This window comes from Lissotriton vulgaris, chromosome 7, assembly GCF_964263255.1.
Source record: "Lissotriton vulgaris chromosome 7, aLisVul1.2, whole genome shotgun sequence".
NCBI lineage: Eukaryota > Metazoa > Chordata > Amphibia > Caudata > Salamandridae > Lissotriton > Lissotriton vulgaris.
Window position 1 is genome coordinate 521,432,267 of NC_141695.1, and position 18,296 is coordinate 521,450,562.

The window sequence follows — 18,296 nt, forward strand, 5'->3', positions numbered from 1 at the left end:
ATGAACCCTCGAAGTCAAAACTGGTGCTGACTTGGCCACGACAGCCACAAGGTGATCTGTCTTATGGTGGACTAGAGTTTGAAATGGACTTTGGGGTGATGATGCTGATTATGGGGCCTTTGGCCCCGCTGATGATATTTCCTAGTCTTTCCATGAAACAAACTGGTATGAGGATTTGGGAGACGTGAGCAGGTGGACACCTCCCCAGGCTCTGTGGCAGTCTCCACCCTTGGCCCAGCCACTGAGGAGGATGCATTCTTTTCCATCGTGATGAGGAGGGCAGCTGAGGTCCTTGATCTCCAGCTTCCATCAGTGAAAGTTAAAACCAATGTTTTAACTGAGGTGCTTCAGCAGGGGCACACCAGCACTGAGCTGACATGGACATGGTGCCAATCTGATAGAGACTTCTAGCTTCAGATTCCTTACCTTAAAATTATCCACAGGCGTCAATCTGGAACCAGAACATTTTTCAAGCAGCACCAATACATGCTGGTAGGTGGGACTGTTCAGCTCTGCGTTGCGCTGTCGTCTACGCCGTGACGTGCGCAGTGCCTATATAGGCACCATCCCAGCGCTCTGACGCCTGTTCTTTTCTTTCCGCACCAGAGCGCAGATCCGGAGAGAGTTACCCCTTGGTCTTTTTTACTAACTGTTTTTCAACTTTTTGTCGTCTCCAGGTGTGGAAGTTATGTCCTTCCTCTAAAAAGGCCGGCTTCAAGCTCTGTGGGGACTGTCACTGACACTAAAAGACCCACATCTTGTATGCGTTTGGTACCTCAAATGCAACCATAATCCGAAGGCCTGTGTCGTCTGCCGCACCATGCACCCGAAGACTTTGAGAGAGTGCTCCTGGCAGCACATCATACGATACGACAATGCTCTTGTTCTCGGTCGAGTGGAAGGTCCTAGGAGCGGTCGCGGAGTCCGAGATTTTTGTTGCATTCAAAGTCATCCGGTCACTTGGGTAAGTCCCACAAGAGTAAGAAGTTGAAGAGATCTTCTATTTCGTCTCGTCCGTCGAAGTCTACTGATGAGATGAGGGCGCATCGTCATCCGAGGCCCTCACCACGTTTGAGCTAGTGCCTGGGTTCACACCTCTCTTCATCGAGTTTCCGAGAGGTTGAGCGACCCTCACTCAACTCAGAGAGTTTTATGAGGCCATGTGCCTCATATTTGAACGTCCTGTCCACACTGGCATACCTTTGAGCCCTCGGAGTCATGAAGGGCCCCTACTGGTCGTCCCCACCCCTCCCCCTGGTGTCTTTAGCCCCGACACCTGTCGGGGCCCCTTGGATCCACAGATGAATCCGGACCGGCGTAGGTTGTGCAAATTGAACCTTCCCAGATGCCTGTCCCAATGCAAGCGCTTCAGGCGCCATCGGTGCCACCCCCATTCGGTTCCCCCACTCCTCTGGAGCCAGAGGGGCACTGTCTGACGCCAACTCTGGCACAGACTGGCTGGAGCCTTGTCTTCCAGGCCTGAGCATGAGCCCTTTTCTTATTTGGGGAGAATGGGAGGAGTCGCTGGACCCTGAAGAATATCAGCTCTTGACCATAACATGGACAGGTGTGAGGATTTGGCATAGGCCAGTGGGCTGGACACTTTTCCAGACTCTGGCATGCTGTCTCCCCCTACTGTGGCTATAGAGGCGGGAGTGTCTTTTGCAATGGGGTTGAGAAGTGCGGTCGAGGTACTGGACCTTAGCCTACCCTCTGTGGCAGTCAAGACTAACATTTTGACACAGAGGTGCTTCAGCCTGGAGTGACCCCCTCTGAACCTCTGCTCCCCTTTAATAAAGCACTTACAGATGTCCTGGTCGGGACTTAGTGCAGGACGGAGGCAACTGTGAACAGGACTATTGCCCACCACCATCTCCCTGGGCCAGGGGACCTCAATTTCCTCATCCAACACCCTACCCCCAAGAGCTTGGTGGTCAAAGCCTCGACTTCCCTTATAAATCCTGGGGCATTCCCTACCGTTCCCCTAGGATAGGGAATCCAAGAGGCTGGTCACCTTGGGGAAGAAGCCTGGCACTGCGGTCTGGGAACACTGCATGCCTTTTGGGCTGTACTTCCATGCTCTTTGGGACGTGCGTGTTCACCAAAGTGATAGGGGCGAGGGATTGCTACTCATCTGCTGAGATCAAGGGTTCCAGTCTTCCCTCTATCTCAATGACTAGCTGTTTAAGGCAGGCTCACCCCACGATGTCGTCTCCCACCGCCAGACTGCGACGTACCTCTTGCTTTCGCTGGGGTTCACTATAAACGTATTGAAGTCACACATAACTCCCTCTCAGGCACTCCCTTTCATATGACATGTTCTGTACACAGTGTTGTTTCGGGCCTATCCTCCCGAACAGCGAGTCCAGGATATTAAGGCTATGATTTTTATGTTTCAACCTCTATCCTGGATTTCCGTGAGACTGCCAGGTGGCATGTGCGGCGTCTGCAGTGGGACCTGAAGTTACAGTGAGTGCAACATCAGGGAAATTTCTCTGACATGATCCCAACCTCGGAGGAAACTGCGAAAGATGTGCAGTGGTGGTTAACAAACTGCTATTGAATCCGGTGGTCTGACCCCTCTCCGTTCCCTAACCAGAACTGATACTAGTGACAGATGCATCACTTCTGGGATGGGGCGGCCATCTGGAAGAGGTGGAGATCAGAGGCCTCTGGTCTCCAGCGGAATCCGGACTCCACATCAAGTTTCTGGAGCTCCGAGCAATCCGGCGGACATTGACAGCCTTTCTACCCTCCATTCAGAGAAGACTAGTGCATGTGTTTGCAGACAACACCACCTACATATGGTACTGCAACGGGTGGGGTGGGTCATGGACTCTCTGTCAAGAGGCTCTGCACCTCAAGACATTGCTGAAACAGCAGGACATATCTCTGGTGATTGAACACCAGGCAGACTCGCTGAACACCAGGGCTGACAAACTTACCACTTGTAGCCTAGTGGATCATGAATGACGTCTCCATCTGGAGGTGATACAAGGTCTTTTTCAGCAGTGGGGTGAGCCTTGGTTACATCTTTTCACCACCATCAAGTATGCGCAATGTCAGCAGTTCTGCGTGCTGGAGTTCCCAAATGGACTCTCACTCTTAGGCGCTTTAAGTCAAAAGTGGTGATCAGGCTTTCTGTACGCCTTTCCATCCATACCTCTCCTGCCCAGAGTTCTCAAAATCAGTATCAGTCCTCCTTATGGCCAGGGACCGGGCTCGAAGGGTTTGGTAGCCCGAGCTATTGAGCATATCCATTGGTCCTCCAATCAGTCTGCCTCTTCAGGAGGATCTTCTTTCACAGCAGCAGGGGAGGGTTCTCCACCAGAACCTGTCAACGCTCCGGTCTTTTGCATGGAGATTGAGTGCTGACATTCAACCTAAGGCCCGAAGTCTGTGATGTTATTCCAACAGCCAGGCATCCCTCCACCAATACGGTGTACGCCTGCCATTGGGGGAAGTTTGTGGCATGGTGTGCAGACAAAATGGTTGATCCCCATTCTGCTCCCCGTTCTCAGGTTCTTCTCTTTATTCTTTCCCTTGCCTAGCAGGGGTCTGCTCCGGGCACTTTAAAGGTGTACATTTCTGCTATCTCAGTCTTTCCTTGGTTGCCTGATCAGCCATCCCTCTTCAAATCCCCTATTTCACAAAGGTTTTTGAAAGGTTTGCAACATATGTTTCCTCCCTCTCCTTTCATCATACCCCAGCGGACCTGAATCTGGTTCTAATGTTCTTAACATGTGATCCCTTTGAGCCTTCAGAGAACGGTCCTCTCAGGCTCCTTACCATCTAGATGACCTTCCTGGTGGCAATGACATCTGCCCAGAGGGTCAGTGATTTTCAGGCTTGGTCACCCAAACCGCTGTCCTTGAAAATATACCCAGACAAGCTGTACCTGAACATCTACCCAGACAAGCTGGTTCTCCTAACTAACGCTGAAAGTCATAACTCCATTTCATGTAGGCAAGTCCATCACCCTGCCTACTTTCTAAGCTCCTCCACATTCTTCCAAAGTGGAGAAGCGGCTTTACCGCCTGGAATCAAAAAGAGTGTTGTCATTCTAGGTTGACCTCATGAAAGAGTTCTGGGTTGTCTACCAACTCTTCGTGGGGCATGTTGGAGCGAAGCAGGGAAAGGCTGTGCAGAAGTGGACCATCTCCAGGTGAATTGTGCTCTGCATTAACATCTGCTACAAATTGGCTCAGCAGCAACCCCCTGAGGGTTTATATTCTCATTTCACTCGGGCCACGGATGCGACTACTGCGTTAGCTTGCAGCATTTCGGTCCTGAACGTCTGCTAGGTAGCAACCTGGGATTCTCTGCACATGTTCACAAAATACTCCTGCCTGGACTGCCAAGTCCGTCTGAAAGGGCACTTTACCTGTTCGATCCTTACCAATCCACCCACCCCCCGCTCTACAAATGGATTTTCTAGGGACACTTTGATATCTATTTTAAAGGTGAGGGATTTTCCGTTAGAAGTATCCATCAGAAGAACAAGTAATTTACCTTTGGTATGGTATGTGCCCAGGTTATACCCAAGTAACGAAGCTGCACATTTTTCTTACATTGTCCTAATTTGACACAATAACATTTCTACTGTGACCTTTTGCAAATATTCATTTGAGTGACAATGTTGGATTTGTTTCTCTGAAACTACATCTGCTTACATATCTAGCTCTGCATAACATTATCACGAAGCCTCGACCACCATGTACAAGGGATTTTTACCCACAATGTACAAAAGTTGTTCTATCTTCTTCCACAGGGCAGGGCTATCCACATATCTATAACTTTGCTAATCTATACGTACATCACAAGGATGCTTTCTATTATACATAATGAACATCCAAAAAGATTAGCAGAGACTTCACTACACAGAAGTCTGACATCTATTGAGGGGTGTCCAGTTTATGACCAAGACTTGGTCCTACAATCTCTCCCGCCAGGTAATTTGGTAAGATCGTCCCTCGGGGGGGATTCTTGGTTTTACACCTACACACACTCTAGGTACACTTAGAGTAGGGTTTGCATAGTAGGAGTACGCCTGATTACTTGCTTGTTTTATGTGCCTGCATATATACACTGTTTTAGCACATGGTAGAACTGTATCTACTGTTTACTCTTTTGGTGCTTGTAATCACTTTCATCTGCTTCTGACTACTGATTATTGCAGCAAATGTATTCTATACAAGAATAACATCTGATAGAGACTTATAGCTGCAGATTCCTTACCTTTAAATTTCCCAGGCGTCAGGCTAGATCCGGAAACTATTGCTGAGTGGGTAGGGAGGCTTATGGTGGCACTGTGAGCCAGCTGGTATCTAAGCCAACATATTATGCGTGGGTGCTCGAAATCAGTCTAAGCACCTCACCCAAAGTTACGTTGTCCAATAAACATGCAGGTCCTTTGGATTAGTGGGAACTACAAGACAGACAACTCTCTTCCTAGGGGAAACTATATCTAACCGAAGATTCCTCACCATCCTCCCCTCTCCCTAATCTGTGGAGTGGCCTAATTTTTACTGTCTCAGAGGGCACCTTGTTAGAAGTCTGCACAATGGTATTTCCAAATGTTCATGATCTGCATCCAAGTGCATGTAGAAAGTAAAGGAAGAAACTGACTTCAACACACAGGTGGCATTGAAATGCAGCTTCGCACCATCACTTCGAGGGTGGAACAAGGTCAGAGTGGAGCCGTGAAGTGTGCAAAAACTCAGTAAAAATATTGGTATCCTGTCTGATGCCTTGGGAATGTTCTAAAAGTGAGGAATCTGTAGTTAGAGTACCCACAGAAAGAATGTTACAAAGGTAAGTAATTTGTTCATTGGGTGTAGCCATATCAAAATGGTACAAACAGAAATCATTTGGACAACTGGTTTAGCATTGCTAAAACGTATGCATTTATTAACACGGTGTGAATAGCCACCGGCTGCAACTAGACAATATTGATTAGATAAATGATACGCAAAGTACGGCCCGGAGGCCGCATGCTACCCTTTAAATGCGTCTCCCTGGCCGACACCAGCACTGGGCTGTTCACAGAGATGTTAAATAAACGGGAAAGAATGTATTTACAGGTTAACTAAAGTAAAAGAAAAGAAGGTGTTGTGCACCAATTAACATTAGAAATTCCTTCATTTTTAAGACATCTTCCAGCAAAAGTGATTTGTTTTTTTAAGTGATAGTTTTCAAACATGATTTTAGATGCATTATTGCTTCCCCCAACCCTAACAACAATGGCAATTGTGAACAAAGAGGAAAACGTCCGTTGTTTTGGCACCCTTTGGGTGGCCTGGATTGCTATTGCACATACATACCATTATAGTTTATTAAATTGAAGACTGGATTAGGTTTTGTACGGGGCACATCCTGAAGTCATGTATTTTGAGGTCCTCATATATGTGATAATGAAGAAAAAGGAAAGAAAGTTAAATAAATCAACTTCCTCAGATCACTCAATTTGGGCATATGTGTTAGTTAGGATTGATCCATTGACTGATGTTCTTTGTTCACATTAGGCAGCTCAACCACTAATGTTCATGCTTCACTTCCCTTGCACTCACCTTACCCCTGCCCTCTCGACCGCCACCGTGCTGGAATCAATGCGGCTCTCAGTCACATCACAGACTAAACGTTTTGGCCCTGTTTGCGAGTGCCCATGGATTAGATCAAGCATGAAGGGTTTATCTGAAAGAAACAGGTTAGTATTACATTCCTTACCTTAGAATATCCCCAGGCGTCAAACTGGATCTGGAAACTTTTGCGTAGCTGTACCCTTGCGCGTCGGTAGGCGTCGTCTGAGGCTCCGTATCCGTCGTTGGCGCCGGGATGACGTCGTCACAGTACTTAGACGCCGCCCTCGCGCGGTGACGTCAGTTCGTGTTTTTTCCGTGCCAGCAAGCACCGATCCGGAAAAAGTGGTACCCTTAGTCATTTTTTGACTAAACTTTTTTTGATCATTTATGATCTTTCTTCGAAGTCGAACGACTCCGACGGTGCCGGTAGGGATGCCCGGGTTCAAGCCCTGCGTCGACTGCAACCGACTGATGTCGGTTACCGACCCCCATCGCTGGTGTCTACATTGCCTGGGGCCCGACCACGATGACAAGTCGTGCCCCGACTGCTGGGCCTTGACGTCGAAGGCTAGGCGGGAGCGGTCCCGCAAGCATCACGAGCTCCGGCAGTCGGCCCCGCGCCGTTCGAGGTCCCGATCCGGAAGGAGGTTGGCACGGAAAAAATGAGTGGAACTGACGTCAGCATGCCGACGAATTCCTTTTGTGGCTCCGATGACGTCATGCGGTGCCGCAGGCGGAGCTTGTCCATTATGACGTTCTCGTCGACGTGTGAGAGCTAGGAAAGAATTTCCCACAGAATGCTGGAGCAGGGGGTATTCAAAAGGTGAGGAATCCACAGGCAGATATTGTATCCACCAGAAAAAGCGTTACCGAAGGTAAGTAACTTGTTCATATATACATATATATGTATGTGTGTGTGAGGGGTAACCCCTCATGTCCCAATATCTTGACCCTCTTCTTTTTTTTAATGGACTACTTTTTCTTCTTTTTTGTTATATATTGTTGTTTTTCCTCATGGAAAGTGAAAATAGACCTGACTTCCATAGCAGTCGCTGTCTTTCTTCCAAACGTGTGATACAATTACACCATAACACGCGCCCCCTCTATTCACAGTTTTTTTTTTCTCAATAATTTCATTGCAAATGTATTTTCAGTGGTGTTATAGAAAATATTATAAGTGATGTAATATGTGAGTAAATAGCAGTGCATGGTGAAGACGTAAATTATACTTAACTCAAGGTTAGTTACCAAAACTAACAATATCTGGTGAACTAAAGCGGTTTCACACACTTTGTTTTTTTAGTGAATCTCTAGTTTTTTTGTTTTTTTTTTACTTAAAGTAATATTTCGTTACCATCCGTAATGCCAACCCCCTTTTGGTTGTGCGCAGCGGGGGTTGGCCGCAGACAGTCAATTCTATGCTGTGAGGTTGGCTCCAGGATCAACCGCACACTGTGATCGTTCTTTTGGCCGTGCACGGCGAGAGGTTGGCTGCAGGATTTCGCCTGCGGCCAGGCTGTATGACTATCTCCCCAACAGGCAGGCATCCCCACACTATGCCCGGCCTTTGGCTGTGCGCAGTGGGTGGTCGTCACAGGGTGTGGCCTTTGGCCAGGGCTGTGGCCAAACTCTCCCTAAGGAAGTCAACCCTCCCCTTGCTGCAGGCTGCCAACCCCACGCCGCGCACAGCCATTGGCGTGTGCGGCGAAAAGTTAGCCTTTGGGCTCTGGAGCCCCATTGCCTGGGGCCACAACATATTAAAGGGAGGGGTGTGTGCAGCCCTTCTCCTGAGTCTTTATAGGCCCTGGTGACCCAATCCCCCTGGGCCTCCCTAAATTATAGGTAGGTGCCCATCTGGGGCACCAACCAAGCAAGGGGAACGGGGAAACATGGCCCTCCTCCCCAAGCCTCATTGGGCCTCTGGGACCCCATCCCCTTGGGGCCAAATTAAATTAAAAAGGGAAGGGGGGTGCTGGGCCCCTCCCCCCAAGCCTTCTTATGCCCCAGGAACCCAATCAAACTTGAGAGGTGGGCCACGCAGCCCTCTTCCATGAGCCTTTATAGCCCCTGGGGCTTCATCTCCTAGGACTGTATGTATTTAAAAGGCAAGGTGGGATCTCAAGCCCTGGGAACCCCATCCCAGGGGCCAGAAGTCTATGCTCACACAGGACACCCGCAAACCACATATTCGGGGCTGCAGGGGAAGTCCCAGTGTCCCGCAGCCCTAGCTAGCACCCTGCATGCTGCTGGAGCCGCTGTTTTTGCATTCTCCGAGAAGGCAGGAACAACATCTGTTCTGTGTCCCTGCTCGCAACAGTGCAGGCAGGGAAACTGAACAGAAGCCTGCTCCCAGCCGGCAGAAATTTTTTTGAATCTCTTGTTGATTGGGTGCAGACTTGCCTTCTCTCTCGCCACTCCTGCAGGCAAAGAAGGACTGTTTGCTTCCGTTTTTCACCCCAGGCGGGGTCTCTCTGGTGCCCACCCCACATCATTGTTGATGGCAGCCAATAGGATCTCAACTTGAGATCTCTCAGTCTGTGGAGCATCCGCAGCATGAAATATACCATGTTTTGCACATTAATTACTCAAGAACTACTGAATAGATTTACACCAAATCACAAAAAGCACTCTTTCTGGAACAAAAACTAGCTTTCTTCCAAATTTTGGTGTAAATCCGTTCAGTTCAGTTGTTTTGGTTGCAGCTGTTTCGAATGTTTACATAGAAAAATTAATAGACAAAACGTGTTTTGGTACCCCCCCTCCCTTTTTCTAGGCCCCTACTTGTGGATCCCACTGTAACTTTCCATGGGCAAAGATGTCAAAAAGCAGTTGTTTGTAAATTATCATGGAGATTCGTCAAAGGGTGCCAAAGATAAATGCAAACTAAAAAATGCATTTCTTATGGAAACACGATCCTAACTATAACCACCCAGTGAGGAGGTGGCATTTTAAAAGCTTCTCTTGTAAATTTATTGAAGATAATTATGCATTTCGCTCACTCCAATTCCAAGAAGGATATACCATAGAAATTAAAGGACTATTAAAAAGGTACATCTACATACAGATGATGGTATTGGAGATTGCTGTATTGGCATGTGTGGCTGTATTGATAGTATTCGCAATAGTATTGATGTTGGTGATTCTGTTAATTGTGGTATTAGTGGTGGTGTTCTGGTTTTGATGGTGGTGGTATTGCAGGTGGCCTATTGTCATTGGCAATCCTACAGTGTGTACCAATGAAGCAAAAATCTTGGGTTATACTCTTACGTACACTAATGTAGAGGATGGCTTTTATCCCTCATGTGCAGCTACCCCTGTAGTTAGATCACTGATTTTGTCTAGCCTGGTTTATGGCAACACCTTATGCCTATGTCTCCTCGAAGAACCTCTGAGTAAACTCATAAGCATAAAGAATATGGTTCTTTGATTTATTTTTGGACTTAGAAAATATGACCATGTGTCTGATGCATTTTGATTCCTCTACTGGCCCCATTTCCTTTCCTCAAGTGGTGTCCCTGGAGGATCACCCATTTCCCATTTGGTATTCAGTGTATATTTTAGCCGTTTGCTTGACCTCATCTCATTGATCCTCAATTTCTACGAGTACCCTGATGGCACACAAATCATCCTTAAGATGGTAAATTTGTCAGATCTCAACTGCTGTTCCATCAGTCAGTGTCTCCAATCGATTACTCCTGTAGCTACTTAACCACTTTACAGTAAAAACATTCAAAATGAAGATACTTGAAACTGGTCCAACAACCACCTCTTGACTGTCTGGGCACAAGAATTAGGGTCACCATTCATGTAAGGAACCTAGGGATTTGCTTTGTTGTATCACACCGAAATGAATTTTTTAAAATACGTTTTATACCATGAGAAGGCTGCATTGAGGTTTTCTATATGTTCACTTCATGAAGAAAGTCCAAGCTTCCATCGCTTTAGGTCTATCTCACCTCGATGTCGCCAATGAATAATTCTTCGGATCACCTCCCTTCCCACCATATACGTGTTTACTTTTCAAACGATCAACCAGGACTCGCTCTCACCTCCCTGAAATTGTTACAGTGACTGCCAGCTGCTTGACGCATTCATTTCTTGAATCAATATGCATTGCTCATCCAGTGATTTGGTTACAAAGAGTAAACCTATCTTAGGACAAGAAAAGTACACTCCCAAGGTTTTCCTCACAATTGACCATCCCTTTCTTTAAAAAGTCTCAATGGTGCAAGCTCCTTGTCTGTTCAGAAAGGTAAGTACCGGAACTCGATGCATGTTAAAATAACATACATTGACAACCCATTGATTTCCAGGGAGCACTGTAAACCGGTCTCTCCCCTTCTATGTAACTGAAAAATGCAGGCCATTAAAAACAGCAATTTAGGACCTGACTGCAGCAATATCTATTTTCACCCTTCTCCACAACACCAAATGCTGTGTGCAGGTACCAGTTCGCCATACCATAGTTGGAGCACCTCTCTGATTCCCATGCACCTCACCAAACAACTGCATACAATCCAAACTTAACACACACCCTTGCAATCATGCATTCCTAAAGCCGAAAGGGCAACCGGAACCTTGCATGGCTGCATCAGGAATATGAAGCGCTTTATAAAGTAAAAAATACAAAGCTGTACATCATTGCTATAACCCAGAATTGTTATGCTATTTGTATTTGTCATACGTCTCAGTTCATTTTCACATTGTGGACATTACTGGCATCACCACTGTAGCTCGAACTGTCTGCACTAAAATTGCTGGAACATTTTTTTTCAGGATGATTGAAATTGCAGCCAAACGAAGGCAACGTCAAATGTTACACGCTTAACGTGGAAGTACATTTCAGAATAACAAATGTATTTGTATGTTAGGCTAAACCTCTCTAAGTTGGAGTAAATTGTGATCCAAAATTGTACAGTCCTGAACAGAGTTACCGACCTGATACCTTTGTTTTTGTTTTTTTTACAAAGGGAAGAGGCAGAACACTTAAACTGGAATGCAGCATCACAAGCATTTCCGCGAATCACGCAGTTGTTGCGACTTCCCGCATTACGGTACCATGTTCTTCTGGGCATCACTGTGTCTGTGGGTGGACTAACAGAATCAACGGTAAGCACAAATATCTGGAGCTCATTTTGTGATCATTCTTAAATGCTGTGTACCCTTTGATCCTAAATGTACCCAGTGACCCAGGAATCCCACTGTATTGTCTCCTCTGCTGGGCGAGCATTCATGGCCGGAGCAGCAAATGTTAGTCCCATATGCATGTACTGTATTGGGATTCCTGTCCACTCCGATCAGAGTGTTTCAACCACCAAGAAGGCTAGTCAAGAGGGTGTGGGCGATTTGAGATTGGGCGGGAGGGGCGGGTTGCGAGGATAGGTTTGCCAGCCCAGACTGCGGTAGAAGGTGGAAATGTCATTATCAGTTTAATGTATTAGTTAATTAGGCTATTCAGTCCATAGAATCATGCCGGAATTTGTTCTGAGTTGAGCCAGTAAGGTTTGAGACTTCATAGAGTTTATGAAGTTAAAATCATTGTCATCAAATTTCAGTTTAGAGCACACCCTTATCTCGCTCCTTGCGACAGTTAATTCATACGGGAGAACATTAACAGAATGGTTGATTTCAAACATAGTAAACAAGGTGTCTAAAGCGACCAGGTGTGGCTTAGCTTAGTGTGGGCGATGTTTTCAAGGCTCCATTAAACAATGTTTCGCAACCACCATGATTCATCTCCTTGCATTAGTTTATAAATGGAGATAACTTGTGCTTCAGCCTCCAAATTTAGGGATTGCAGTCCTAACTCGTGTCGAAGAGCTTCAAATGCCGTACATTTAGGAGGTCAAAGACTTTCACCTAGAATTTACCATCACGGGTCTTGAAATTAGAAGCAGGCTCTAATGTTGTAGCTGGACGAACTGAAAGAGCTGATGGAACAATTGTACCTTTTGAGTAACAGGCGCTTTAATAGGTCTTATCAAATTTTATAGGTGCACCGATTGTAACTAAAGCATTATTGATGCGTTTTCCCCGTTCTCGTGGCCAAGAAACATTAGTTGTGAATATCATTCCAATATTTTGAGTAGTATCTCTCCCTGTGTGCCATGAAAACACAATGTTGTTCTGAGCAACTGTCAGTACTTGATTCTTGGCTACATTAACCATCAGTATTATTTATTCTTGGCTACATTAGTCAACAATAAGGTAGTAAACTAGTCTCACAGTAAGAAGCTAGAGGATTGTGCTGATGTTGTGAACAGACCTGGTTCCACCTGGAATAACAACGTTGTCGGTATATTATAGTACGTTAAAATGTGATGTGAAACATTCTGAGGTAAACTCCTGATTTTAGCTGTGAAGATCTTGGCAGGCGAGGTAGTGGAAACAATGGGAGAGCAAAAAATCACCTCTGTTTCAGTCCGTTTGAGACATCGAACTTATTGATAGTCGGAGAGGCGCTTCTTTCAGAGGTGGATCTTTACTTCTTTCCTCAACTGCATGAGCAGTGGTGGGATCGGGCATTCCAGCTACCTGTTTGCATGCCTCGATTACATGACAAGATCAAATCCTTTTGTTCTTAATTTTTTTTTAGTTTTGCAGTTATGCATGTTCTTTATTTCAAACTGTTGATTTTTCCACCATGAGTGTTTCAAACTGCTTTTAGGTCGTAGAAATGTTTTTTTTTAAGTGTCCCAAGGACATTCTCTGCAGGAAAGGAAACAATTGAGAGCTTCGTCCTTGCCTTTAAGGACAGCGAGTAAGAGCTAAAAAGCTGGCGATCACTCCACTATGTCCATGAGACCCAGTTTTTAGGTCTCGCTATTATATCCCGCAGGGATAAATAGGCGAGATTCTAGTAAGCGGCTTAAAAAGTCTACCAAACTACTGCGGATCACGTACAGTTCATGTGAGGCAGTCAGGTGAGGCAGGCGCGTGCACATCAAACACCATCTACCTAGGCATCAGACTTCAAAGGAATCCTCTCCCCGCCCCCCATCAGAATTCAAATAAATGCGCTCCCGCTCCCCCCTCCCCAGCAATGCCGACAATGTTTACAGTAGCCTTGCTCCTCAAATGCTGTTGCTCTGTTGCCATCTCTCTAGGGACACTCCGCTTGTAAACACTCGACTTGCTAGCTGCAATGCTACATCTGCTATGCTTTGCCTCTAGACACATTTATCCCTCGCAGACTGTGCTGACTCTGCCCATCCTGATTCTGAAACTGGCCAACGCAGTTACCACGCAGTCTCTTCTCTCTGTCTTATGATGTCTGCCCTGCTGCCATTTACTTCGGACCCTCACCCCTCCTCACCCTCACACACTCTCACCCCCTCACACACCCTCACTCACCCTCTCACAACCTCACCCACCCTTACCCTCACACCTCCTCAACCTCACACACCCTCACTCACCCTCACCCCCTAACCCACCCTCACCCCAACACACCCTCACCCCATCACCCTCACCCTGTCAATCTCACCCACCCTCACACCCCCTCACAAACCCTCACTCAGCCTCATCCTAACACCCTCACAACCCTCTCACCCTCACTCACCCTCACCCCCTCTAACCCTCACAACCCTCTCACCCTCACCCTCACACACCCTCACTCACCCTCAACCCCACAACCCTCTCACCCTCACGCCCCCACAGCCCCTCACCCACCCCCTCACCCTCAATCACCCCCTCACCCACCCTCTCACCTACCCTCTCACACACCCTTTTACCCTCATACACCCTCTCACTCTCACACACACTCTCACACACCCTCACCTTCACACCCCCTCACCCTTACTCCCCCTCACCCTCACACCCCCTCACCCCCACACACCCTCAGACCCCCACACCCCTTCACCCTCACACCCCATCACCCTCTCGCACACCCTCACTCTCACATCCCCTCACTCACACCCACTCACCCTCACACCCCCTCAAACACCCTCACCCACTCTCACCCTTACTCACCCTCTCACCCTCACACACCCTTTCACCCTCAAATCCTCTCACCCTCACACCCCCTCACTGTCACACCCTCATCCTCACACACACTCACACACCCTCTCACCCTCACACACACTCACCCTCACACACCCTCTCACCCTCACCCTCACCCCCCTCACCTCACGCCTCACACTGCTGCATGCTACACACTGCTGCACCCCTCACAATGCTGCACTACTCATACTACTACATGCTGCACACTGCTGCCCGCCTCGCACTGCTGCCCGCCTCACACTGGTGAACACCTCACCACTGCTGCATTACTCACACAGCTGCACGCCGCACACTGCTGCACGCCACACACTGCTGCACGCCTCACACTGCTGCACGCCACACACTGCTGCATGCCTCACACTGCTGCACTCCTCACACTGCTGCACACCTCACACTGCTGCACACCACACACTGCTGAACGCCACACACTGCTGCACGCCACACACTGCTGCATGCCACACACTGTTCCACGCCTCACACTGCTGCGCACCTCACACTGCTGCACGCCGCACACTGCTGCACGTCACACACTGCTGCATTACTCACACTGCTGCATGCTGCCCACTGCTGCACGCCTCACACTGCTGCACGCCTCACACTGCTGCCCACTGCTGCATGCCGCACACTGATGCCCACTGCTGCATGCCGCACACTGCTGCACGCCGCACACTGCTGCACGCCGCACACTGCTGCATGCCACACACTGCTGCACGACTCACACTGCTGCCCGCCTCACACTGCTGCACGCCTCATACTGCTGCACGCCTCACCCTGCTGCAGGCCTCACACCGCTGCATGCCTCACACTGCTGCACGCCTCACACTGCTGCACGCTGCACACTGCTGCACGCTGCACACTGCTTCATGCTGCACACCACTGCACAACTCACACTGCTGCACGCCTCACACTGCTGTACGCCTCACACTGCTGCACGCCTCACACTGCTGCACACTGCTGCATTACTCATACTGCTGCACGCCGCACACTGCTGCAGGCCACACACTGCTGCACGCCTCACACTGCTGCACGCCTCACACTGCTGCACGCCTCACACTGCTGCACGCCTCACACTGCTGCACGCCTCACACTGCTGCATGCCTCACACTGCTGCACGCCTCACACTGCTGCACGCCACACACTGCTGCACGCCTCACACTGCTGCATACTGCTGCATTACTCATACTGCTGCATGCTGCACACTGCCGCATGCCTCACACTTCTGCACCCCTCACACTTCTGCACGCCATACTCTGCAGCACACCATACTCTGCAGCACACCACACACTGCAGCACGCCACACACTGCTGCACGCCACACACTGCTGCATGCTGCCCACTGCTGCACGCTGCTGCACAACTCACACTGCTGCATGCCTCACACTGCTGCATGCCTCACACTGCTGCATTACTCACACTGCTGCATTACTCACACTCTTGCATTACTCACACTGCTGCATGCCACACACTGCTGCAGGCCACACATTGCTGCACGCCACACACTGCTGCACGCCACACATTGCTGCACTCCACACACTGCTGCACTCCACACACTGCTGCACTCCACACACTGCTGCACGCCACACACTGCTGCACACCTCACACTGCTGCACGCCTCACACTGCTGCACGCCACACAACACCACCACATCACTCAGGGACACCACCATATCACTATAGCACACCACCACATCACTATAGCACACCACCACATCACTCTGGGACACCACCACATCACTCTGGGACACCACCACATCACTCAGGGACACCACCACATCACTCAGGAACACCACCACATCACCCAGGAACACCCCCAAATCACTCAGGAACACCACCAAATCACTCAGGAACATCACCACATCACTCAGGAACACCGCCACATCACTCAGGAACACCACCACATCACTCAGGAACACCACCACATCACTCAAGGACACCACCACATCTCTCAGGGACTCCACCACATCACTCTGGGTCACCACCACATCACTCTGGGACAACACCACATCACTCTAATACACCACCACATCACTCTAATACACCACCACATCACTCTAATACACCATCACATCACTCAGCCCAACCACAGCATCACTCAGCACCACAACAGCACTGTCCTTGCTTGCTACCAACAAGCATTGCCATAGCCAATAGGACTAGCATTAGGTAAGTGTAAGCTATTGGCTTTGTGAAGAACAATGCTATTAATTTATATATTTTCAAAGCCAACACATATTTGAAAAAAGTGTCATTTACAATACCAATAGCTCACACTTTCCTAATGCGAGACCTATTGCATTGCAAATGCTTGTTAAACATATGGGCAGAAGTTCTCTCGGTAGACAGAAGTATGCTAGGTGTGGTAAAGTGGGTAGATACCAAAATCTCTCAGTGGAAAGTTGTATATAAAGTGCTTTGTTGATTCTGGACCTTATGTTCGCTTCATAAAAGCACTCAATAAATAAATAAAGCTGAGATGTCTCTTTGAAGGTTTGAGTACTAGCTAGGGTGACCAACCGTCCGTAAATTTCACGGACAGTCCGTAATTTCGGCCGTCTGTCCGTTGTCCGTGAAGGATTCTTTAACGGACGCCATTTGTCCGTAATTTTAATCCCAGGCACCGGTCGCACCACCCTAATGCCGGCACAGCTTCCACCCACCTCCCTTCTTGACTCTGTTCCAAAGCTCAGATACCCCACAGCTTTGGAGAGGCACAGCGGGATGGCAACCCTCACACCTCCAGCCCTTGATGAGCTGCTAAGAGGTGCTTGAAGGTGACCGAGAGGGAGGGGCTGCCGGTTCAGGAGCAGGGGCATCTATTCAGATGCAAACAGCCCTGAATGCGCCATGTCTCTGCGATTTAGGAGGGCTTCACACATTCCATTTCTGCCCAGGGCCCCAGACATCCAAGAACCGGCCCTGATTACACTGCGCAGCACTGGTTCTCTTCACAGATCTTAAATATTGTCACTAAATTGAGAAAAAACCTCGGTTCTTCAAACGTGCAGTCTTAATTTAATAAAATAAAGAAATGGCACAATCAGTTAAATCAATTCTCTTGGAGCATCTCCTGTAAGTACTGTACATCACAGTGGGGAATGGAAAAACGAACATTTTGGAAAGAGCCTGATTTCTTGTTGTCTTGTCCAGGAGGCAGTGAGGAGCCCTCCCCACCCTGGAAGAGACCAAGATTATACTATAATCCTGCATGCCCAGCCCTGTGCCCACCCTGGTGGACCCTGTTCCCCCTACTGTGATGGCTCCTTCCCCGTGCCAGTGATGGCTCCCCCCCCCCCCGGCCGCCTGTGATGGCTCCTGGCCCCCCATGTGGGGTAGATCCTGTCTCTGCCCTGGGTGTCTTCTGTCCCAGTCCTGGAATGGCTCCTGCAGCGAGGGTGAAGTTCTTGATGGGCCTCTCCTCAAAAAGGCTCAGCTCAAAATTAATATGAAAAGGTGGGCGATTGAGTAAGTGAAGGGATGTGTGGCTGGATGAATTAGTGAAAGGGTGAATGGATGAATGAAAGATTGAATAGATGGATAATGAGAGAGGATGGATGGATTGATGAGTGAGTGGAAGGATGGAAGAGAGAAAAGGGAAATAGCTGGATGTATGGGTGGAAGGGTAGCTGGATGGGTAAAAGGGAGGATGGGTGAGTGAAACCATGGATCAGTGAAAAGGTGGATGATGAGTGAGTGAGTGGGTGGATGGATGAGTGACATGA

The 18,296-nt window shown here is 48.4% G+C and overlaps 1 protein-coding gene across 3 annotated transcripts in view; it reads left to right on the forward strand.

Moving 5' to 3' along the window:
* Positions 1-18,296, forward strand: part of TBCD (tubulin folding cofactor D) — a 2,218,561-nt gene that overhangs the window by 1,972,816 nt on the left and 227,449 nt on the right. For all 3 annotated transcript variants that reach the window (XM_086930600.1, XM_086930601.1, XM_086930602.1), the window contains one exon: positions 11,552-11,690. In XM_086930600.1, the coding sequence (XP_086786726.1) occupies positions 11,552-11,690 (139 nt within the window). The remainder of the gene's footprint in view (positions 1-11,551; positions 11,691-18,296) is intronic.